We start from the raw sequence: 25195 nt of genomic DNA, 5'->3' as shown, positions 1-25195 counted from the left end.
CTTAGTCCTGCTGCACTTCTTTACGAAGGATTTCCCAGTTACAGTAAGGTGCTGTGACACAGATGTGCTGTGGCAGGTAGATTACCCGTGTCCAACCATCTTCTTAATATTTCACCAAGGGGGTTGTGTGGAGTTTCTGCCAAAAGCTAAGAACTGGCTGATTGTCTTGGTTATTGAGAGGGGTTTGTACGGGAAGCAGTTTTAGAGCTGTGTAATGGGCAGGATATGGTGTTCCAAATCGGTTGGGTGTAAACCTGCACCTAAGGAGGGGGAGCCTGAGAACTGACTGACCCAATCTACATGAGAACCATGGATAGCCATCGACTGAGCTAGCTGGTGTTTACTCTCTTGGCCAGATGCAGGCTTCGGTATTTGCCAAGACAAAAGAACCCCAATAAAAGTCTCTGAATGGGGAGCCCTGGGTCCTGGGACAAGAGTCTATAACTGTATAAGAGAAGAAGAAAGAGGACAAAGAGAATCACTTTGCCAGGGGGTTGTCTCATCAGTGGTGAATCCCAGCTTGCTAGACTGGACAAGCACTGTTTAGAACTTATTTGGGTGAATGAGCCAGGAAAGTCACTGGGGTTACTAAGTCCAGGCTATAAACTGCGTCTTACGTTTCCAGATCCTTAGGCTGGCTTACGTTGGAATCTCTCCCTCAAGCTCTGTTAAACCAACGCCAGGTTGGTTTTACTCTAAACCTGCCAAAGTGCCTCATGCTAAGGAGAGTGTCAAACTGGGGGGAACTCGTGACCTGGGTGCCCTGCTTCCCTGGAGGCAGGGTGTCGGTGCAGCTCCCTCTTGCTGTGAGTAGGGGGTAGTAATTCTCCCCGAATGCCTCAGGTAACCCCAAAAGTGACAGATAGACGGACACACTTTCTCTCTCTGTGTCCTGGAAAGGAGACTTAGCATACGAACAGCATCACCACCATAGTGAGACACCTAAGGAGGGTTAATACTTTATATCCTGCCATTGTGGACTGATTAATAAAGAACTGCCTTTGCTCACATGATCACTCTGCCGGTGGTGCAGTGTTCAGGGTACTAGCCTCAGGCTTTCAAGACTGTGAGGTGCTCAGGTACTCCAGGAATGAGGCCATATCTAGCCAGAGGAATAGCTCACAGGATAGGTGAGCACTATGAGTTTTGAAAAGGAAAGTTGTTGTAGTGGGTGCAGTTTTATGACTGTGCTAGTATGGCACCCTTACTAGCAGCCTGCCATCTTCTCAGTATACATGCATAACTTCCATTAGTGTTATTGAGAATAACACGCACATCCTGGGAAAAAGAGTAAATCCTCTTAAATGGAATCAGGACCTGACTGGAGAAATGTTACATCGGGGTGGTTAATGCATAACCCCTGGACTGTATACAACCAACAAAACTTTCCAGTTTAACCTGTACGTGCAGGGAATTTCTGTCCATAGAGATTCGATGGTACAGTTTGGCTCATTTAAGATTGTTGTTATATTTGATTCTATGCTTTCTTTCCCATACAGCGTCACTCCCCCACCAGCACGACCTATTCCGTTGTTCCTATTTTGTGCCCTGGTAATACCGTGTCCCATCGAGTGTCATTGTTCCAGCACGTTTGTGATGCCTTTTGTATCAATATCCTCATTTAATACCAGGAACTCAAGCTCACCCATCTTAGTATTTAGACTTCTAGTAGTTATAGACAGTCACTTATAATGTTTGTCCATATTTAGTTGTCTGTCTTCATGTGATGTAATTGAATGGGATTCTTTTTTTATTTACTGGTTCTCTTCAATTCCTATCTATACTTTATCAACTTCTGTCCTCTCCTCCTTACTAAGATATAGAGTATCCCCTTTCAGAAATCCTCTTGTATAGGATGGCTCTGTCCGAACTGTGTGCTCCTCTGCACCGGACAGCTTTCCCCAGCCCTTAGTTTAAAAACTCCTCTACCACCTTTTTAATTTTACATGCCAGCAGTCTGGTCCCAGGCTGAAATAAAAACAGAGTCCCTATTTCCAGGTTCAGAAAGCCAGTGGGTGAATCGTTGCCGAGAGAACAAAGATCTAGGTTCAGGCATTATTCTCTTTCCCCTTGGAGAGTCCTTGATCCAGAACCATTAATAAATACAGATTTCCTGCTGAAAAGAAAGATTAAGCACATTTTGCCTAATCTCAGTGTGTAATTTCTAGTGGTGTTGGAAAATGCAGCAGAATTAACACAACAGGGCACTGCCTCCTTAATCCCCTGTAATACAGAAAACAAAGTTACATGGTTTTAATCTTCTAAGGAAGTGCTGCAGAGCTTGTTGAGGGTATTTTCACATTTGACAGGTATTAACTGCGGAGTTCTCAAAACCTCCCAGGGCATAGTTTTGAAATGATAAGTGTGTCAGTGGAGGACCTTACATGTCCCAGGCTTCCTCAAAGTATCAATATCTGGGTTACTGCATGAGAGATTCCCACCACGACTGCATGTGTCTAGGTGGATTGGAGAATTTGTGTGTGTGGGTATGAGAATTTGGTCACCTGGCCGCTGCTTTGCCCTGAGTGACTAGGGCTGCTGCTGGATCGTTTGATCCCTTGGGCACTCCTCCTGAGTCAGTGGAAAGATTCCCATTGATTTCAGCAGGTTTTGGACAAGGCCTTTATACCATTTGCTGGACATTGGCTCTGGTATCCCATGCCAGGTTGGGAGGGCTCTGTGTTTTGCTTCTCTTTATCAGTTCGTTCTCTTTGCAGAATCACTTTGGTGCCATCTGGACTCTATCTGGTTTCAAAGACTTTCACTCCAGTTTCTTTGTGAGTAAGGAAGGGCTCTGGCTATTTGCTTAACAGTGCAAAACATACCAAGCCTGATCCTGTTCTCCCTTGCACTGGTGTAAGTGGGTGAGAATTAGGCTCCTTGACAGTCCTGTTTGTATTTGAATGTACATATGGAGTGGGAAAGTCCTGTCTGCATTTCCTCCCATTACAGGCTGAGGGCTTCGCTTTATTCATAACAAGTGCTTTCCCCTTTGTTCTTCAAGACCTGGGCCACGTCTGCAGTGCAGGGACTACAGCACCGTAGCTACGCTGGCATAACCGGTCGGGAAGGCTCAGCCTAGCAGCTAAGCCTGCTCTGCCCTGAGCTACACAGTTTTGTTTTCAGGTGCAAAGTACCTTGCCAGGGCACCAGAGGAACATTGTTTAAAATTCACAAGTTACTATGGCCTATCCCTTCGTCCCTTAAACAAGGATGTAATTGTTGAGTCCCAAAACAGATTCCTAAGGGAGCATTGGAAGGTAGCAGCCCCTTCAAAAGATAACATTTTTGTGGGGGGATGTGACACTGGGTTTCATTCCTAACAGAAGAGACAGTATGAAGTACCACCGCAGTGGTAGGCGGGCTCTGAGTTGAAGCATTAAGCATCTTTGGTTTTATCTGTATCAGTTTGTAATAAGCGTTAAAAAGCTCCAGTGCTCTGGGCCTGTGGAAGGCAGGGAGAAGAATCTTTCTAGTTCAGATTCTGGGGCAGCCTGGTGCTGCTTCTTCTGCCTCTTTGTTCTGTGTTTGCCATCTCCTGCTCAGACTCTTGTTCAGAAAAGATACAGGCTTCAGTCAGATTAGGGCCAGGCTTGGGGAAGCCCCTTCCCTGGGGAGGAAAGTATGCAGTGAAGTGTACAAATGGACGCTGCTGGCTTAAACTGGGGAAGCTGCTGCTTCTGCTCCAGGAGACTTGCTCGGGAAGTTGGGGACTTGTCTCTGGTGTGAGTTGCATTGCTCACTGATGGTGGATTAATGGCTACTACTGTCTGTGCTCTGCAAATGGGTTAATCACTGTGACTCAAGAGGAGGGTTGGACAGCTGGTTAATGCCACTTGCATTTTGGAGACAGAACGGCCACAGGCAAAGTGCCATATTCGTTGTGGCTCTACTGGCGGGAAGCACTACAGTGAAGAAGACAAGGATGGCCTTGCCGTTAAGGCATCGGGACTCAAGGGATCTAGGCTCAAGTCCCAGTTCTGCCACAAACTCCCTGTGTGAATCACTGAATCTGTCTATGCCTCAGCTCAGGAGCAATGCAAAATGGTCTCTTTCACAGGGTACTCATGAACGTCTCAGAGGTACCCAGATCCACTATGGTAACAGGACTGTGAGCACCCAGTCAGGTAGTATGGGGGCTGTCACTTTCCTGGGAAGGTCTCATCAGCATTTTGGAGGCCACTTTAATATATATTCTGCAGGAAATAATAAACCAACCTAATGAAATGTTTCCACATGACTCACTTCCAAAAGACCCACCTTCAGAATGCCACAGCAGGGCAGCCTGGAGAAGTGGAGCCTGATTCTCCCACACGTCCTGTTGCTCTCCCACTGCTGGGCGGAGGTGTCATGATGGAATTCAAAGCCACCAGACCTAGCATTGGCTCTTTCAAAACACAAGAGAAAAAACCTCCAACTTGTTCATAAAAAGTTATTTAAAAAGAGAGAATCATAACAATGTACACTGCTGGGCAGTTTGGCCTTGGTAATAAAAGGCCTTTTTCTGAGCAAATATATTTAAAATCAGAAGGAAAGAACAGAGCTCCAAAGACCAATATGACAGAGGGTTCTGAAGCCTTTATATATGTACGTATAGATCGTATATTTGTGGGTGTGTGTGTGGATATATGTAGGTATCTACCTACTTACACACCCGCATAGTAAATATTTATAGATACTGACCTCTTCAGATTTAAGTCCAAGGCACTTTTTACAGTGAACAGGTTAAAGCCATTAGTTTAAAACATGCCTGTTTCTGGGTACAAATCAGTTTTATGGCAATGCTGTCTGATGCATCTCCGCCCCTCCCTCCCAAGTTTAGGGAGCCCCGGATTGACAGGGACCACGCATATGGTTAGCAGAAGAACTAGGAAAAGTAAGCACTGGATCAAATCCAGCCCATGGATACATACAAATAACCAGACGTGATTCACAGTTCAGGGTTAGTGAATCAGAGTCCACTAAGTTCACTGGGTTGACCTCGGTCGGGGCAGTTCCCCGGTGGAATCCTGGACTGGTAGTTAGCCAAGAAAGGAGATATTTTCAGTAGCAAGCCAGTGGAAACCCTGCCCTGCTCTGTGTCTCACAGTAACTGTGCTGTTAGCAGGGATCCAGAGGCAGACTCTGAAATGAAGGGAAAGCCCTTGAGATGACTTTGAACAGAAGCCGTGAGAAAGCAGCAGACTTGTTGGGTAATGTCCATTCAGGCAGGAAGGTAAAACTGTGAGCATCTTTGTTAAACACTGGGCCAGAGCAAGCATCACGAAAACAGCCCCAAGTCTGACAGAGGGAGGGTAACTAATCCTATATCGGAATAGTTCCCCAAAACGCCCTTCTTTGTAATTCAGTTCTCGTGGTGTGGAGGGGTGCACAGCTGGCTAAGGGGCTGTGGCTGGGAGAAAAGCAGATTTTTGTTCCCCCACCACCTTCAGGGAACTGTTTGTGGTGGTGAAGGATGGTATTATCATCAATGTTTCCCTGTAGAGCCAGGATCCATTGTGGCAAACCGACCCGGAGGCAGTTTGGGCAGGGAGTTGTTGGCTGCCAGAGGAGACAGTGAAAATGGGGTGGGTTGAGGGGAAGCCAGAGTGGAATAGTGCAGAGGGCTTATCCTCTGAGCAATCCCACAGGTCTCGGGACCACTGCTCGTTCCATGGTCTGGCAAACCTGCCCCCATCTCTTTTGCTCTCTCATGGGTTTCCTGCAGGGATCTTTGCCTTTGCAAGGAATAACATAAATGATTCTTATGAGAGTCCCAGGGGCAGGAATGCGCAGTTGGACTTCTCCTCTCGTGCATTCACCTTGACTAATAGTTTGCAGACTGGAAATAGAGGAAAAGGGAGTGAAGGATGTTTGTTGCCTGTGATAGGCTGGCAGCTGTGCATGTCTGAATGGTGCTGAGCCGGGGCAGAGCTGGCGACTCAGCAGAAAAGGGCGTTTGGATCTCCAGATAGATGAAGATGTGTTGGGAAGCATGGGGGGGTGTCGTTCTCCGAATGGCAGCTCGTCACTGTAAGGGTGCTGCTCCGGAGCACTGCAGACAGAGCCCACAAGCAGTGGGGAGGACAGGACAGGACAGGACACTGAAGTACAAGGCGCTGAACAGGAATACAGAACAAAGAGGTTTAGGACCGGGCTCTTTGGCTGATCTGGCTGCTCTGTGCTGCATTGCTAATGCTCTAAAGCTGCTTTAGCCAGCCCAGGAGGGTCACTCCGTTGTAAGACGGAGCTTCTGGCCACTTCCCACTCTGGAGGGAAGGAGTCTGACCTAGGCCCATGTGCCATGGGGATTCTTGGTTGTAGTTCCAGACCCTTGGGGCCATGTGGAGCAAGTGTAAGTTGGAGCAGCCCTAATTCGGTACAGGGAGCCTAGCCAGGCACCAGCCACAGGGGAGTGGAAAGGGGAGAGCTTCACGCCAGCTTTGCACACCCGCTCCGTGTGCAGATCAAGCCCAGCCCAGTTCCAAGGCAGCCATCAGATTAGATATTGGGAAGAGGATGGTTTGTTTGCTTGTTCTGAATACTTGCAAGCCACAAGCATCAAAAACCCAAAGTTGGGAATGGATGAGTCCCTGGAAACTCATAATGTCTCTGTTCTACAATAAGGAATATCCCCTTGTACCACCAGAAAATCAGCCTCTCTCAGAATTTAGGACTCTCTACCAGTGAAGAAATGTGTCAACTCTACCCTGTGGCAGTGTTGTTCTGGGTATCCTATGAAGCCTGGTATCACACTGGCATCTTAGGACTGGCTGCCATATGACCCCAGAGGGTCCTGGCACCATCCAGGCCTGGCATGGCACGTTCGTTTCTGGCTAAGAACATTGAGCAGTGCCTCGGGGAGCTAGTGGTGACCAGGCAGGGCAGCGCCTCTCAGTGAGTCTGGGGGGGTCTGTTTCACTTAAAACAATTTCCCCAGGAAGCAGACCTTATCTGCAGCAGCAAACATAATCTAGGCAGGGCAGTACTACACTATTGCACAGGAAGTCATGTGATGACCGAGGGCGGGGGAGAGACAGAGGGAGGACTTTGTTCACCTCCCCACCCCAAGGAAGTCCTGAACACACATGGTCCTGGGGGTCTCGGGGACAACAGCTGCTGAAAACCAAATTTCTCTGCTGATCTACAGGCCAGGAGTGACACATGGAGCTTCCATGTGCTCCCTCCACCTACCCTGCAGACACACTCTACTCTAGGAGGACATTTGGACCCCCATCCTTTTCTGGGAGCAAGCTGTTCCCAGGTCAGAGCACTGCGTGTGCATACTGGGCTTTTGGCTTCTGTCGGTGGGCACTGAGCGGAGGCTGTCAAGCCTTGTTACCCCAACTGAGCAGCACAGACCGCACCGAAACCCAGGGCTTGGGAGAGGAGCATTTAACTGCTCATTTCACAAGCTCCTACGTCCCACTGGGAAACCTTGAGTTTGCAGAGCTTGGATTTTGCATTCATGCAGTTTGTGGCCTAGGCACCAGGCTCCTGCATTCATCTGGAGTCAGAGAACAAGGGAGAGAAACGGTCTGGCAGGGCATGTTAGGACTTGAATGAGAGTCACTTTAGCTGGTGGAAACTGGTGTAGCTTCTTTGAGGTCAGGAAAACTACACTGGTTTGCACCAGCTGAGGACCTGCATTGAATCTTTTCCTTCTCTGTGTCTAGCGCCTATGCAGTGCATATTAATGGTCACAAACTCAAAGGGTTAGGACTATGTGGAGTCTCTACAAATGCATTGCAAAGGCTCTAATCTGCTGACCATTTGCCTTAGTCCCTGTGTTAAGCTAATACCTGCAGTGTCAGGTACTCAGAAACAGACATTTTGACAGCAGGCTGACACCTCTGCCTGCTAACAAACTAGTTTGATAGAAAAACGTAATGGAAAGTTACAATACCCTTTATAATATAGCAATATATTTCATAGTTAAAATAAACTATTATGCTTTCTCCATTATTAAAAAAAAAAGCAAGCGGTACAGAGGCAAGATGCAAACCCATATTGATGCTTATCATCTAAGTCTGAATACAAACATTTCAGGTTTGAGAGTTGCAAAGAGGATGTTATATCGGTTCTGGCATTCTGCTTCTTTGTGGTTTTTCCCTCAGGGACAGTGCAGAATAGAAGTTCTTGGAGCAAAACTGAGGTTGTGCCAGGAAATGAGATGTGTTGAAGATGGTTGGGTCCTGTATGAGATTCAGAATGAAAATTTCTCTGGGATTAATGAGCCGGAGAATGTTTATTTTTTCCCCTTCCTTCTACTGTATAACGTGGGCACTGGCTGGTTCAGTCTGATTTGCGTGTGGTTTGTCACTACTTTTTGTCGGTAGAATGTCAGCATCTCTTTGGGCTGATAACTATGGTTGAGTTTTACTCCTGTGCTTTTCCTCCCTCAGCCTTAGCTAGTCTCGGTTCTTCCCTTCCTTTGTTCTGGTTCAGTTTGAGGGAGTGTCATCTCTTGGCCCATTACTGCAGGTTCCACAATGCCTTTCTCAGGTGTGTAAACAGCGGTACCCCCTGCCACTGGGAGATGGAGACTGGTTGTTAAAGATTTGCCAATGGGCTGCTCCTGGGGAAATTCCAGTTCAGGTTAGGTGTTTCCAGTATAGGAGATGCCAGTTATTTGTTTATAAAAGGAGTCCTATTAAAGCAGCTTAGTAAATCTAGGAAAACTCACCTTAGTAACTCAAGGTAAGCCTAGGACATTGTGGAAATGGATACTATACAGCAGAACGAAAAGGAGGACTTGTGGCACCTTAGAGACTAACAAATTTATTTGAGCATAAGCTTTCGTGAGCTACAGCTCACTTCATCGGATGCAATACAGCAGAACCTCAGAGTTACAAACACCTCGGGAAGGGAGGTTGCTCGTAACTCTGAACTGTTCGTAACGCTGAACAAAATAGTTTGGTGGTTCTTTCAGAAGTTTACAACTGAACAATGACTTAATACAGCTTTGAGACTTTACTATGCAGAAGAAAAATGCTGCTTTCCCTGTATTTTTTTAGTAGTTTACCTTTAACACAGCACTGTCCTGTATTGGCTTTTTTTTTTTTTTGGCTCTGCTGCTGCCTGATTGCAGACTTCTGGTTCCAAATGAGGTGTGTGGTTAACTGGTGAGTTTGTAACTCTGAGGTTCTACTATATTACTACGGATGTGCCTGTCTCATTAAGATAATCAGTGGCTGGCTTATCCTTCAACTAGCAAAGGCTGCCTGACAGCAATGGCTCTGTAGAATCGTTTAAATGCCACTGCAAACATCATTGCTTTCACTTCCATACTAACTTTAACAATGGTAGCTGGAAACGAGTAAAAATGGGTATCAGAGGTAGAGTCAAACATGCTGTTGCCACTGTCGATTGGATTAACCAGACTGCTGTCTAAGGTGCTGAAATGTGAGGGAATGCAAAATTGATGGGGTGGAGGAATAGTGGTGATTGGTAGTGCAATGGTGACAACTTGAGTACTGGACAAGCCAACTGAATCACAGAACGTGCTGCTGGCAGTGCAATTGAGTATCTGTGTCTCTTTATAAACCAGCAAGAAACTTCAAGATAATAATCAATCCTAATGAAATTACACTGTACTAGACAGTTATGCCTGAAGAAAAATTCTCATACACTACACATGATATTAAAGCTTTCACCGCTTGTGCTTCATTCCTCACTAAAGCTTTGAATCCGTTAGTGATTTGGCATTTTCTAGTCTCATCTCATGCAGTAGGATTTACCAAAATTGATTATTAGGCACAAGTTTCCTGCTGGTGACACTAATCCTTTGCAACTGATACTCCCATTAGTGATCTAAAACTCAAGGGTGTATTTTTCTGTCTCTTGCTAGTCCTTATATCACAGATTCAGTGTAAGCTGCTGTAGTTTAGTCCTCTGTGAACCACCAGAGATGAAGACAACTGTATTTTATAACACTACTTAGCATTTCTAAAGCCTTTCTCATCTCTAGACCTGAAAACACGTTATAAAGATGGATAAGCATTGTCCTCACATTCTTACAGGAGGGGAAATGGAGGCAGAGAGATGAGAAGTGACTTGCCCAAGGACTAGAGCCAGGACTAGAACTCCGGGCTCCTGACTCCCAGTCGAGTGACCTAATGACTGGCCTACACTGTGCCCTGTGTAGTTCTGCACATACAAGGTATTTGAAAGGGGGAGCAGATGGCTACTGTAGATAGAATACCTCCTTCTGGTCAGACTGGAGGGATACTGGCAGTGATCTTAGTGTAGCCGTCTCTCCTCTCCGAATGCTGCACATGCAGTTGGGGCATTCGTGCTGGGAAGAGGGAAGCAAGGATCAAACGATGGCAGCGGAAATGGAAGCATTCCTGAAGTAGGAGAAAGGCCTGATGGCTATGACTTGGAGGGTGACAGGCCAAACAATGGTGTGGCTATAAACCAGGAAACCTCTCCTGCCATGGAAATGGGTGTGTCTGAGCCCTGGTTCCCCACATGGCAATGGGCTTTAAGAGGTGATGGTGATTATCTAATGCTGCCGTACGGAGGAAAGAGTCTGCGATGTCTCAAGATGGCAAAAGATGTTCTGGGTGAGGAGTACCACAGCTATTGGCACAGGAAACCCTCTGAGGGTGGGGCTGATGGAAAGGTATCCATGGTGCCCTTGTTCCTGCTGGCAGTGGGCTGTGTAACATCCTGCCTTGCCTCTGCAGTACTGCTTTGGAGGATGTATAATTTCCCTGTCTTTATGGGGTGGGAAGAAGGAGTATTCCTCTCTCCAACTAGTGATTGTTTTCTAAGTAACTTTCATTGTAGGGCTTGAGGTGCACAACACCTACCAGCAGCAGCAAGGAGAGTTTTGCATGTAAACCCCTTTGCTGATGATAGATCCCTGACTAGGTACCTATGGAATCCAGTGTTCTTTATGGAAGTGAAAGAGTTACAGAGGAGAAGCTTCCAGGCTAAGTATGCCTGGAGTAACACAGTGACTTTCACTACAATTAGCAGACACCGCTGGGTGATGTGTAATTAATATCACAGAGTAATTACATGGTTACTTCATCTGTTTAAAAATATATAAATATCCTCTGCTGAGTGTTCATTGAGAGCAGCCAACACCATCCCCGGAGTTCTAAGAAAGCAAGCCAGCACCTTGCGGCTGCCTGCAAAACTCTGAATAAAGACCAGACAAGGCATTAAAACAACAAAGGCAGGAGCTGGGGCTGAACAAAGAGTTTTTAAAGAAGTGAAAGTCAGAGGGAGAGGGGAACGTTTTAGTCCCAAGGGGAAGCTGGAAGGTGTCCAGGCCCATGGTGACAACCAGCAAGGATTAGTCATCTCTCTCTCATGGACTCTCCCACCGCCAGTGGCAGTAACTTGCCCGTCCAGCTCCACTCCTGACCATTGCTGTTGAAGGCAGCTCCACCACCAGATAGCCATAAAGGGCAGCACCCAGTAGTGTGGATATCTGTCTAGCTGCCTGCGAAGCCAGGCATTGCATCATTTACCCCGGGGTGGTTCTGCTGCTATCTATCAAGACTCAACAGAATCACTGCAATTAATGAGTCTTCTGTTTTAAACTGATGAAGTGTCCTAATCAACATTCTTTTCTGTTTCTCCCCATTAAAGCAACCTCCTGGTTAGGTCACAGCAGTGTTTGAGCTAGTAGAATGTCATTGTTGTCAGCCAAGGGGAAGGCAGGGGGGAGAATTTTTAAATTAATGTCACAATTTAAGACCCTCTCTCTGATTGGCCCTTGGTGTTTCACCTTTCAGTTCTGAAGTCTCTTCAAAGAGTATCTGGATTGGAGAGGTACTGGATTATTTGTCAAGACTATAAATAGTGGCCCTGGTTTGTGGGTGATGCAGGTAATTCAAGATCCACCATACAACTTTTTCTACTTGTCAGAGGGGTTTTCAAGAGGAATCCAGGGTGCCCCCTTGAAAGCCCTGCAGTGCAGTGACCCTTGCGCCAGTCAAACAGGACTGGATGCAGCTCCAGGAGGAACCATCTGGTTCCATTCCACAAAGCCCTTCCTGACCATTGACTAAGCGCACTGCTTCTTCAGCCCTCCCTGCCCCGCTGACTCAGGGTGGAACGTGGATGCCTCGCATGGCTCTACTGGAGTCATGGCTTGACAAAGCCCTAAGTGGGGTGATTTAGTTGGGGTTTGGTCCTGCTTTGAGCAGGGGGTTGGACTAGATACCTCCTGAAGTCCCTTCCAACCCTGATATTCTATGATTCTATGAGTGGCAGTGCATTTTTAAACAATCAGTGTTGGATTGACTTGCAGTGTGTTTCATCAGGGCCTCATTGTACATCTCCCTGCAACCGTCCTGTAATGCAATAAAAACCCATACAAAGCCAGCATGCCCCAGATGCTGTGCACAACACCTGAACACTGCACTCCAGCACGTGGCTTCAGGCAGAATATGGACTCTGAAGAGACTCAGAATAGAGTGAACGAAACACCCTCCCCAAATTGGAAATGTGTGTATGTGGCAGTGTTTTGGCAGGGGATAGGGTGGCAATTGGCCCTTGACCTCAGAGCCTGTGCAAGAAGGCGTGATAGTGGCAGCTCCCCAATGGGGCTGTGCGAGGTGCAGGAGGCAAAGGGAGAGCAGTCTTGGGAAATTAATTGTCCTCCTCCCCCACTCTTCCTTGGCAAGACACGTAACGAACAGGGCTGGGAGGAATGGGGATGAAGGAAGGCCCTGGAGATAAGCAGCCCCTTTGCCCATGGCTCATAGCCCACGCTGTGGAGTACTCTCCCTCTGGTACAGCTCCATTGCTTCAGTGCTTTGGACTTTTTTTTTTTTTTTTCCCCTATTTGAAGACCTGAGATTGAGTGTGGATTTCTGTCCTCCACCAAACACTGCAGCAAAGGCCTTGCCAGAGGCTTCCCCTCACATCCGCTTCCTTCTCATCACGTGTAGAGGCACCGAAACAGAGACTGGATTTCTGGTTCCAAGGCGTTGTTGAAATCCGAGGGCTCTGAGCTAACCTCGGCATTAGTTCAGTCATGCTTTCAGCATTGGCTTGGCCTGGGTGTTTCTGTGGCGGCCAGAGGGCCGGAAGAAAGTTGACTTGACTCTGAAGACCTACAAGTAGCTCTTCTTATCTGTCTTCATAGGGCTTGGGGGCTCGGTCTGCAATTTAGCAGCTGCTTGAACTTGTGTAAGGGGTTGGGAAGGAGGTGGAGCTGACCCCAATCGGACTGTCGGACAGGGGCGTCTGCGGGGTGCCCCCTGCCATACTGATGCCACGAGCCTCAATAACAGCTGCGAGGAGCTGCTGCTGCTGGTGGCGCAGGGTTTCTGCGATGAGCAGGGGAAGAGAGTTGAAGCTAGTGGTGAGCTGCTCCAGTTTGGACTCCAGGCTGCCAATCTGCTTCTCCAAGTCCTCACTCCGGTCATTGAGCTCTGTGATCAGGTCATACATAACGTTCTGCATCTGGGGGACAAAGAAGACATCAGTGGGATTAGTGCAGAGGACACTGACAACCAGAACAAGTGGGAGGTAAAGGCCCCGTTTACAGCTGAGCTGGCACAGTTGGCAAAGGCCTGCAAGAATGGAGTAGCAGCCGGCAGGATGTTGCATACGAGAGACCTGCCCTGTCTCTCTTGGAGATCTGAAATATTTGGGCAAGAACCTCCTTGGTTGCATTTCTGATGGGTGGGGGAGAGCAACAAGCTGGCTAACCCTGGAATGAAGCCTCAGAGGCTGAGAGTTCTGTACTGGGACTAAGAAGAAAACATTTCACCCTGTGAAAGCTAAGTGGCAAACGCTGGATGTTTACTCTCTGTCCCGCCAAACTGTTGGCTGCAGAAACCTTGAAAATACATCTTGTTGGCAAATCCTGGGAAGATGAAGGACAGAACATTCTCCCAGCTGAGGAGCCACTAACCAGCTAATGGCCAAAAATTAAGAAATTAAAACTGGCTGCTGTCTTTTGGGAACGCTTGGAATCATCTGAGTCAGAGCATATAGGACTAGATCTAAATAACAATGCTGCTTCACACTCATGTAGCACCTTCCATGGAAAGATCTCAAAGCACTTCACAAAAGTAAGTGTTGTCTAAGGCGCCTAGAGGTGAACTGATTTGTTCAGGGTCACACACGGTCAGTCAGTAGCAAAGTTGGACTTGCCCCTACTGTAACAAATAGGCAAGGCTGCCTCTCTGGAATCTGGCATGTGGAAATACCAGCTATTTTGGAAATTAGAGTCTTCCATCACATTTGGTCCTTTTTGCTGGGATTTGAGACTCTTGGTGTGGTCTGACATGGGTGCACACACATGCAACCTCAGTGAATTGATTTTTGCACCCCCCCCCAAGCAATTCTGATGATTTCATAAAATAGAGTGGATGGGGGACTGATAGAGACTGAAAGGAAAGAGATGGGAACAGACAAATACAGGTGGTAAAAAGGGGAGAAGAAAGAATATAAGAGGGAAAATTACAGCAGGGAGGTGAAAGTTTGATTAGAGGGAGTTAGGGTACAGTTGCATCTAGCTAAAACAATACTTGTAACAGAAATAGAGCCTTGTGTGAACAGTGAAGCCTTTTCACATGGATACCAGGAAGAGGGAAATCTCTGTTCAGAGACTGAATTTCCATTGCAACAGAGCAAATTGCAACAAAAATGCTGAGTCAATAAGTGAAGATGTTTCCTGTGTAGCGAAGCACAAGCGTATTTCCCAAATCAAGAGAGAAGTCTTTAAAATGAATCAATGACCCGTTAAAAGAAAAGCCGATTATAGGATTTTGCTGTAAGGAGTTTATTCCTTTAACAGGTTTTTACCAGAGAGATGTCATGCCCTTCTATTTCGTTGCCTGGTGACTGAATGCCTGGGGAAGCCTGGACAGAGACGAAAGATGTGAGACTTCTGGCTGGCCCAGAGCATCCCAGTAAGAAAGACATTGATCAGCAGAACATCAGAGTTCACCTCTTGGCTGCAAGGTGCACACACTGGCAGCAGCTGGAACAGTCTGATTTAACTCTTTTCTGGCAGGACTCAGCCTACGCTTGATTGTATCAGATTCTTAGATTTATTTACTAGCAGTGAGAGCAGCCTGTGCAGCTTCGCCTCTGGCTAATGCTCTGCAGCTTGTTCTGTGTTATGATCCATCTGCATGCTGCTGAAATGATTAACCATTATCCCCAGCCTCAGCTATGTCTATCATCCCCACAGTCATTTGCATGTGTTCTGCCTCCACCTCCAGCCCTTCATCTTCTGCACTGAGCCCTGGAGGCCATGAAGACGTCACCTGTGTTTGTACAACACCGAGTACAACAGGGCCCTCATCCTGATTGGGGCTTTTGGGCACACTCATAATACAGTAACAACGAACAGAAGAGGGATCTGCTTTCTGTGCTTGGCCGGATCTTCCTCTGGTTTTAGGATACACTGCTGTGTGGGTAGTTCCTGAATTGCTCGTGGGTAGTTTGGGACACTGATATTTGCATCATAAGGATAATCCCCATTGGGGACCTGCTGTCTTAGCCCATCTCCGCAGTAAAGACAAGCCATTGCATAGACAGCAACCCAGCTACTATTTGTTCAGGAGAGGAAGCACCAAGCTGCTCCCTAAATTAAATCATGTTTTCAGCAGGACACCGCATGTGAAAACTGAGCTCTTAGTCTGGCTCTCCAGCTAGGTTTCCTGCTGCTATGAAATCTAACCTGGGATCAAGATGAGAGTAATTGGAAATAATGTCCTCCGAACTCTGCCAATGGCGCAGCTGGGCGTTCCAGGCTTGGGAGCCTTCAGCTCTGGCAGTTCTTTGAAGACATGCACATTGCGATGCTGCTGTGGCTCCACTGATATTCTGTCTCTGGGATGTTAAAATGAGCCCGTCGTCGGGGGGAGAGAATTTACCAGAATTTTGTCATCAAATGAAGAGCATCTTTGGCTAATGTTTCAGGCTGTCATTTTCAACAGGGCCTGAGCTAGTCCAGCTGTGGATTTTCAGTGGGAATTGGGCACCTGTCTGCCTAAAGCCCCTTTGAGAAGCCTGATCTTAAAAGATTGATCCCAGATCCTGCTTTGCTGTGTGTGGGTTGCAAATGGAACTGGCACACCCCATCTATGCCAGCCGATCCCGTTCCAGAGATGAGGCACAATACTACTGTACCCATCCAACTTCAGCCTCTGTTAGAATCTACACAGCAGCATCCTAGGAATCCAGCCCCAATCTCCGAGTGCAGTAATAGCTACAACCAGTGGCCCTATCTCTTGCTGCAGGGTCTGAGTAATGTCCCCAATTGCCATTTCCAGATGCTGAGTGTTTGACCTTTTGTCTACTGCGTTCAGCCAGCTCCGACCGGTTGATTATACAGTAAATGTAGATGAAAGGCTTGCAGCCCTGTGGGCCTTGGAGAGAACTTCAGAGACTTGCCTTGGAAAGGTCAACCAGTGTGTTGGCCTGGTCACTCAGCTTCCTCTGCTCCATCTTCACACTGCGCAGCCTGTGGAAGAAGAAAATGCTGATACTGCCATGTCCTTTTTCCGTGTGCTGGTCCCTCCATCAGCATTAACTGCTTTGGGAACCCAGCTGGGATTAGCCACACACAGCAAATGGGTCACAAGAGACAAGCAAATTTATAACGGCATCTGGCAAGGAAATGGAAAATGGCTCAGATTTTCTTCTCTATGAACTGAGCTGGAACATCGAGGTCTGGACCATGCTGATCATTCTCCCTCCCACCCCACTGTTCTTCTGTTTGCCATTTGGAGCGGATTCCACTTACTGGTGAATGGCTTGAAGGAACTTTCTCTGATGCTTCCTGACTTTGGCATGATCAATCTTCTTTAGCAGCTTTGTGTGTTTGTAGATAAGCCATGTTTCCCGAAGGACGTTGGCTGCAGCATTCTTGATCTGCAAGACAAAAGCGGAGACCAAGCTGCAGGTTAGTTCCCCCACCTGGCTCAGGGAGCATATGGGATGCAGTATCTTGTATATTAGGCCTGGGGCAATGGTTTGGATTGGTCTGTACTGGTATTTTCTGAACAGAAATAACATCCTTTACAAGGGGATGATCTGGATTACTCCAAGCTGGAATTTAGAGGGACCCAGAGCCTGAATCGCACTGATTGCTTTGGATGATGCTCTGACTGATGTATTTAGGCAGGGCTCTTTATGACCTTGATCCTTCAGGTCCTTCTGGGTTGCACAGCAGGATGCAACAGGCTGTTGTGCTCATCATTGTGGTATCTGAGCACTGAGTGGAGAGCTCTGGATGTATAAGGAGGCACCCTCTGAGTGCCTGTGTCCTAAGGAGTTGGTCCTACAACCTGCTGAGCACCCTCCCATCCCATTAAAGTCAGTCAGAACCGATGGCACTTGGCACCTTACAGGACTGCTCGGCACCTGGCAGGATCGAGCCCTTGCTTGCGAGAGTGACGGGTAAGAAAGAGGGTGGGTGGCAGATCTGAGGTGACATGGGATGAGTGGGCTCCTCCTTATGCTGAGGAGGTGCTTTGCTGGGCACTTCGCAGGCGAAGCAGGAGTGGACTGGGGACCACGTAGCAGAATTCTTGTTTGGGTTCCCACACACTCCCCAGCTTGCTCCTCACTTTTTACCTTGCGCCTAAATGTGCAACAATCTACCCTGTGCTGGGCAGGACCACATTCTTCTTGGAACCAGTTCCAGGCCATCCACACACCACTGAGTCCCTGGCAGCTAAGTTACCTCTAAGCTGCGTGAATGTGCAACAAGCTATCAAGAGGTGCCCAGGTGTGAGAGGCGCCTCTCCTCTGGACCCAGCAAGAGGGCTGGGGGAGTCCTCTCTCCCCACCATAGCCCCGGGTCAGCCTGCACCCAAACCCCTCATCCCCGGCCCCTCCCCAGAGCCTGAAACTCCAGCCGGAGCCCTCACCCGGCCACACCCCAACCATCTGCCCCACCCCTGAGCCCCCTGCAACGTTCTGAACCCCTCGGCCCCACCCTCGCCATACATCACTTCCATTTTGGTGCACATAACAAAATAAATTCCGCACATGGATGTAAAAAATTAGAGGGAACACTGCCTGGCAGATATTTATCCCTGTCCCCGAGAGGGCATGGATTCTGTATCAGCTGCCGGGGTGAACAAGCCTCACATGCAGAGCGGAATCCATCCCCAGTGCCAGCTACCCCTTCCCCACGGTAACCAAACCAGTGTAACAGCTGTTTCACACACAGGTAGGTTTGGTTACACTGGAAATGGGGACAGCACCACAGCAATTTCCTGTACTTATCCCCGATGATTAAAGCCAGAGCTTTTCCCCTTTGCAGCTCCCTCTCCTTGCTATAAAGTCACATATTCCTGCTGAAAGCTCCTATATGCTGGCATGGAAACGGCTAATATCACTCAGTGCCCCACCGATTTGAGACAGACCAACAGGATACAGATGGCTAGGGACAAAGTTTTCATTTAAACACAGACATCTTGAATAATTAGTGAGAAGAGCAGGGAGAAGCATTCCTGGGTTGCAGGCAAGACAAACAGATTTTTAATTAACTGTTACCTTTTGGGTTTTTGCATGTTTTGCTCTGTGTTGGGAGTTTAAGCACAGATAACCACTGCTCAGACATTTCCAAAAGCATTACGGATTGCTATGGTTCTGGGGCAGGAGAACAAAGAGAGGTTGTGAGTACCAGGGGGAATTTTTATACACAACTTTGTGTGAGTAACCAACAGCCCGGGAGACTCAGGTCCTCTGTCTACAGAGCTGGCAGTGCAAGTGAAAGGTTCCTCCAGTCTCTTGGGCCAGTGTGTTGCCACCGCTTGGAAGGACTGACTGCGGGACGGCAGTCTCCATGGCTCACTCCATCTTTGGCCTCTCTGCGGAGACTGCCAACCAGCCAATGGTTTGCTTTTGTTATAGACTGAGACCCACCCCAGCCGTCAGATGTTAGTGACTCTTGGTCACTTGCTTCCCATGTTTACTTGTCTCAGGTCACACCTGAACACAGGCCTGTTCTATCAGTGCCAGTGCTGGCGAGACAATGAACCAGGTCTCTCCTCTTTCTACCACCCCCAAGCACTGCACTTTCCGTACATGGGTTTATAATTAAATTTCACATTAGGCTGGTGGTTGTGCCCAGAGAAATCAAATCCAAGTATTTCTTAAATCAGGACTCCACGTGCTCTCATCATGGCTAGGCAGGGCTGTCAGGAGTGGGAAAACATGATCCTCTGCCTGCAAACACACGCACAAACCAAAGTGCAACACCGACATCACTGAATTTATTAACCCCCCTTCCTGGTGGCTCAGTCTGAGAGTCGCTGCATGAACCTGGCTTTAAGCGTTTGCTGTTAAACTGCAGCTTTAGTGCTTTCTTTGAAATGAATTGGCCACAGTCCACTTGGCACAAAGCCAGCAGATCAACGGCCACAGGAGGAAGAACAACAGGTTTTTAACCACTGTTTGCTTTTTGTATTGTTTATGTCACCATAAATGCCACTGTGGCTGTGGTCTGCTCGCAAGGCAGGCACTCTGTATTCTCTGCACTATACCCCTTTCCTGGCCTCCTGGGCAGCTTGCTCTTCACAAGATATTCTTCCCCTACCAGATACTCAAGCTCCAAATGGGCACCCTGCAGAAACGAATGTCTCTTTGCAATGACACTGGGGCTGGGCCACGGCCACGTGGCCCAACAGGAGTGATGGAAAGGAGGAAAGTGCAGATTTCCTAAGGAAGGAGTGAGGCACCAGAATCTCCCCAAGGCCCCTGGATGATCTAGGGAGTACAACAATTTTATCCCTAAACCTCTCGGGGGCTCCTGGTTTTCCACCAGATTTTCCACTTGGATTTTCTCTGTAGCTGCTTTTGATTTTTGTAGGACCTAGAGCTTATTTAACAAATAAAACATACACAAGGGTTGGGGAATGGGATGGAGAGTGAGTAACATGGGGCACTGCTCTAGTGATGAGAATGGAGAGACTGGAAAGAAAGCTGTAATGAGGGTGCGTGGACAATTAGGCTTCCTCAGTTTTCCTTCCAAATGTCACTTTGGGCATTTGTTGCTTTATAACAGAATCCTGTCTTTATCACCAAAAGGATCCACTGCAAAGTCCTTGGACAAATACATCCCCCATCAACCTGCTGGCTTATTTTTTCACCATGTTTTAAAATCCCTTAAAAATGAGGACAGAGGAAGCTCTTTTGCTGTTCTGACTGCCCCAAGTCCCTGGCTATAATGATCATCATTTCAGTTCTCTGCTGTTTAAGGGAGGTATCTGGTTTTGCTCCTAGATTTCTTCCCCTCTTCAGCAGGAGGGCACTGCATCGCACTCAAGATTTGTGTAACGTTCTTTATCTCTGACAATTTCAATACCCGACCAGTGGTCTCTATCTCCTCCGCGGCAAAGTCTCCACAGGATCCAGACACATTTGAAAATCGAGTTTCCAAGTCATGTCGCTGAGCCAGTTGAAAGTCACTATCATCTCACTGATACAAAAAATTGCTGGCACCACTCGCATTTGAAATGACATTAAGTACAGTCACCACAGAGTATCAAGTCATTATATGCTGCCAGATTCCTAATGCATGCCTATGGCTAGGCTGCTCAGACTGGGTCCTCAGTGATTTTCCCCTCCTCTGAGGAACTCTCTCATTCATGCTGGTGAAATCCAGACTTAGGGCAGGTCTGTACTTACAGTGCTGTACTGGTATAGCTGCACCTCTGTAGAGCTTAGTGGAGACACTACCTACGCCACCGAGAGAGCCTCTCCCCTCGGCGTAGGTCCTCCACCTCCCCAAGAGGCAGTAGCTGTGTGCATGAGAATAGCCCTCCTGCCAATATAGCACCGGCTGCACCGGGGGTGAGGCGGTGTAAAGGGGTGGATTTTCCATAGTTACACCAGCACAAGTTTGTAGTGTAACTCGGCTAAAGTCAGGGGAGTTGCACTAGTGCCACGCTGGTGTAAGTGGAAAGATTAGGCTCAGCGTGCTTTGCAAGGATCATCCACTCTGACTCATTAAAAGTTAATGGGCCAAATTCAACCCTTGTGTAAACAATTTCCCTTTGCTTCAGCTGAGTTGCACCGACTTATACAAGTGTGAACCTGAATACTCACAGCGAGAGGCGCAAGTGTGCTGGCTCCATCCTCTCCTCATGGAGTGGCTCCCTGGCTAGACTCCCCTACAGCTGTCAGAACCTACTGCTACCTGCTGCACTCCAGGCTGACTTGCTCTAGGCATCATTCTAGCTCAACACGAGGGCTCATCTGGAGGCACTTGAAGAAAATGGAAAATGGCTTTAAGAATGAACTCCCCCGGACAGAGGGGGGGTCTGCGAGTGCTAGGCCACAATTAACAAGATCCCTGTACCTCCTGTTTTACCTCTGGAAGGTTCCGTGAGGGGAGTATCCCAGAAATCCCTGCACTGCCCTGAGTGGGAAAAGCTTCTGGCTTTGCAACTTTCCTTCCAGCCCTTTTTGGGATCAGAGACATGGGGCCAAATTCTGTGCTGATGTAAATGGATGAAATTCCACTGAAGTCAACAGAGCTGCACCCATTTATCCCAGCAGAGAAGTTAGTCCAACCTATGGTAAACCCCGGATTTGATGTTCTGTCAAATCCCTCTGCTGGCCACCCTGCCTGGCCAGCATGGCTTTAAACACCACGATGTCCTGTTCACTTAGAGCCAGTTCTTTAGGAGACTTTCCTACTGCTCCTACAGCGAAGGCAGAATAAGTCCTATCAAAGGATTTGAAACTTGCAGTAAACAAAACTACATTTTAAAAGCTATCTATTTGTATGATGGATTCCTTTGCTTAGTACTTGGCTCTGTGCCCCTCTCAGCCCTGTAGTGCTCAGTTACTGTAGGAATCCCTTCTGCCTTACAGTCTGGCTGAGCTTTTTAGATCATGAGATCTTTGGAGCAGGGCCAGCGTCTTCCTGGGTGTCTGTACAGTGCCAAGTACACAGTGGTACCATCCCAGCATAAAGAATGACTAGTAATTGGATGAGCAGCTGTCTGAAATACTGGCCCTGCTGCTGAAGTACAGAGAACCTTGGAGTGATCATTAGGCCCTGCCCAGCTGGGATCCAAAGCATGTAAAAGGTTTCAGAGTAGCAGCCGTGTTAGTCTGTATTCGCAAAAAAGAAAAGGAGTACTTGTGGCACCTTAGAGACTAACAAATTTATTAGAGCATAAGCTTACCTGCTTTTTCAGCATACAGCTCACTTCATCGAACGCATCCGATGAAGTGAGCTGTAGCTCACGAAAGCTTATGCTCAAATAAATTTGTTTGTCTCTAAGGTGCCACAAGTACTCCTTTTCTTTTTTAAAGCATGTAAACAAGCATTGTGCTTCCAGTCAGCATAGGCCTGCTCTGGAGAGATGAGGAGGAGGATTCTCCTCTGAGAGGGGAAAGGCTGCCTGTCTCCTCCTAGGACAGGGTTATTCTAAATCAGCCTGTGGCACTTCCTCTGCTTGGGTGCACAGTTGGGCTTTCCCAATTTTCCTAAGTCCTTGTAAACTAGAGACTTTTGGAGCAGAAGATTGAGAGAGAGCTGGTGTTATCTGCTCATTACAGACTTGACAGCTCCTCTTCCAAGTCTGCACAGCATTCAGACCATGTACAGATTATAGAATTTATTTTCTATTATGTGACAGCAGTTGCCGTGACTCTGTAATGTGAAGTAGGCTGTACTCTTTGTATCGACAGCAGAGGAATATGTCCCTGAACTTTACTTTTGACCGCTGTATATTCTCCTTAAAAAACACAAAAAACCACCACCCTCCGCCAACACAATTTATAGTCAAAGCAAAACAGCTCAACTCTCATGAGTAATTCCCCTGTGAAACGGGGCTGCAGGGACAACTGGGCATGCATTGCTATGACTCCACAATAAAAATCCCTCCATGCTGAATGTAGGCTGCCGAGGATGAAAGCAAGAGCTCTTAGTTTCTAATGATGCTATCAATGTGCGGCAGCCTTACAGAGACCTGTTGAGCACAGCAGGGCTTTGACACTGGTGGTGTTTCAGGATCTTCGGGAAAAATATTCGTGATCTTCATGCAGACAGAAGTGTTGGGAAAACTTGCCACAAAACCTGGCCTTAAATAAACAGCTCCTGACTTGTTAATGTACTCTATTGCTCCATGATGGACACATCTCTGCCTGCTCTACATGAGTGTTTTCCCCTGTGATTGCTGTCTTTGCAGGCAGACCTGCACCAGTGCAGTGGTCTTTTGAGCTCTGGCCCAGAGAGGAGACTTTGGTTTTTCATTTTATCTAGCCACTTCCATAAGGAAGTGAGGAAAATTACCTGGAGTGACCAAGGGGGGAAATGATTTAGAGAAGGACGCTTTGGAGAGGAAAACATTCCTGCAGAAATGTGGGGAAACAAACACTGCAGCATTCCATGACAGTTTTCTGTCAGGGCCCAAGAAAAGCTTATAGTGCAAATGGCCAGCGGCCCCTTTCAACCAGCATTGTTGATGCTTGAGGAGTTTCTGAGTACATGCACGTTTTCTCCTCCCTGATCAACCTCTGGTCTCATTGACTCAGTGATGCCACAATCTAGTTTACAAGATGAGAACTGTCAGGCCAGACTCTCAGCAGGCCTAAAGCAGCATTGTTCCATTGAGATGAAAGTGGATTTACACCAGCTGGTTTAAGGCTTCTCCTTACTGTTATGTTTGGGGATTTTTACCCCAAGCAGCCGTGACAGATGCCCTCCGCCCGGAGCACCTTACCCGCTTCGTCAGCTGTGTGTCCATCATGAAGTTGTGCACATGTTTCTCGGCTTTGGTGAGCTCCAGTTTCCTGGCCACCACGGCCACCACCAGGGCGGTGCAGCCAGCCCCCTGCCATGGGAAAACCAAGGGAGGAGAGAAGAAGGTAAAGAGTTAATCGTAGAGCAGTGAGTGGCCCCCTCCTACTTCCAAAATGACCCACTTGCCTTCCTGCAGAGGGACGCTTGGGATGAAACATTGCAGTGATGGTGCTTTGCATGGCCGCAGCCCCATCCACCCGAGGCTTTCCTAGCCATTTACATACATTAATTAAACTTCTCCCCCCACCCCCTTGTTCAGCAGGTCATATATTTAATTACTCCAGTGAGGAGCATCCCATGGGGTCAGCCATCCACAATGCTGGACATGTGTCCTTGAGCAGCTGCTTGTGTAACTAATGGACCATGCTGCTGGTTGGTAGGAAGTCATCAGGAAACCTTCGCCCTGTCCTGACCCTCCCAGGACACTTCAAAGCTGCACTCAGTACTCCAGCTCAACTGATGCAGTTGGCATAGTGCCACTGAGCTAAGGAGCTGGCCCCACTGCTTTTAGGAGTAGAACATCAGGATTAGGGTGCATTCTGGGCTCCTGGAGGAAGTCTGTTTTGTGGGTTTGAGTGGGGACGAGGGAGAGGGACATCAGGACTCCTGGGTTCTATTCCCAGCTCTGGAAAGGAGCATGGGCTAGTCATCAGACCCAGGGGAACTGGGAGTCAGGACTGCTGGGTTCTGTTCCCAGTTCTGGGTGGGAGTGTATGCTCACAACTAAGCCAGGGGGACTAGGAGCCAGGACTCCTGGGCTCCATTCACTGCTGTGGGAGGACTGTTAGTGCAGGCAACCGGGACTCCTGAGTTTCTTACCCTGACTCACTGTGTGACCTTGGCAGCATATTCCTTCCCCTCAGTTTCCCCATCTGTGAAATGGGAATAATGACACTTACTGGCCTGACTAAACCCTTTGTTATTTAACAAATTCCCTTATGAGAGTCATGAAGGAAGCCCTGTGTATGTCTCCTGTATTAGCCTGCAGGGCCACATGGCTAGGAAGAAGATGGATCAAACACCCCAGCAGGTTTGCAGGCACACTCCCTCACAATCCCTGTTTTCTCTCATGGAGCTTCAGAGAAAAAAAACCTGCCTATGCTTTTAGCACAGCTGAAGCTGGCACCTTCTCCTTGGCTCTTCCTAAGCAATTCCTTTAGAAAAGGCTGCTGGCACCCTGCACATTGGTCTGCTCCCCATTTTTACTACAGTGAGGCTCGGCAGAGAAATGAGATCATGTGAATCACTTTCTCTGTCTCATCCTCCCTCCCCCCCTAAACGGTGACAGCTGGTAGCTCCTTTTTACCAGGCAATTACAGTAGGAACGGTGCCCGTTTGAGTCAGGATATGTTCTATTTGGCAAACTGAGAGCCCAGTTGGGAGCTATTATCTCCTGGATATATTTGGCTTTAAAAGCAAAAAGGTGCCAACCTGAAAGCGTGTGTGTGTGTTTGTGTG

General features: G+C 47.8%; 1 protein-coding gene and 1 long non-coding RNA gene across 9 annotated transcripts in view; one reads left to right on the top strand and one right to left on the bottom strand.

Annotated features, from left to right (window-relative positions):
• Positions 1–25195, top strand: part of LOC122457346 — a 41049-nt gene that overhangs the window by 14779 nt on the left and 1075 nt on the right. The window lies entirely within an intron of this gene.
• The window catches only part of KCNN3 (potassium calcium-activated channel subfamily N member 3), a 73317-nt gene continuing 59080 nt past the window's right edge, over positions 10959–25195 (bottom strand). For 3 of the 8 annotated variants that reach the window (XM_043501843.1, XM_043501838.1, XM_043501842.1), the window contains 4 exons: positions 23658–23768; positions 16712–16839; positions 16360–16429; positions 10959–13410 (listed from right to left, as the gene is read on the bottom strand). In XM_043501843.1, coding sequence (XP_043357778.1) covers positions 13114–13410; positions 16360–16429; positions 16712–16839; positions 23658–23768 — 606 coding nt within the window. In that variant the 3' untranslated portion in view covers positions 10959–13113. Of the gene's footprint in view, positions 13411–16359; positions 16430–16710; positions 16840–17927; positions 19147–21027; positions 21187–23657; positions 23769–24556; positions 24610–25195 lie in introns of those variants that run through there. The other 5 variants (XR_006276848.1, XM_043501839.1, XR_006276846.1 and 2 more) reach the window with 5 other exon arrangements.

This window comes from Dermochelys coriacea, chromosome 24, assembly GCF_009764565.3.
Source record: "Dermochelys coriacea isolate rDerCor1 chromosome 24, rDerCor1.pri.v4, whole genome shotgun sequence".
NCBI lineage: Eukaryota > Metazoa > Chordata > Testudines > Dermochelyidae > Dermochelys > Dermochelys coriacea.
Note: the sequence above shows the minus strand (reverse complement) of the source record. Positions and strands in the feature narration are given on the sequence as shown.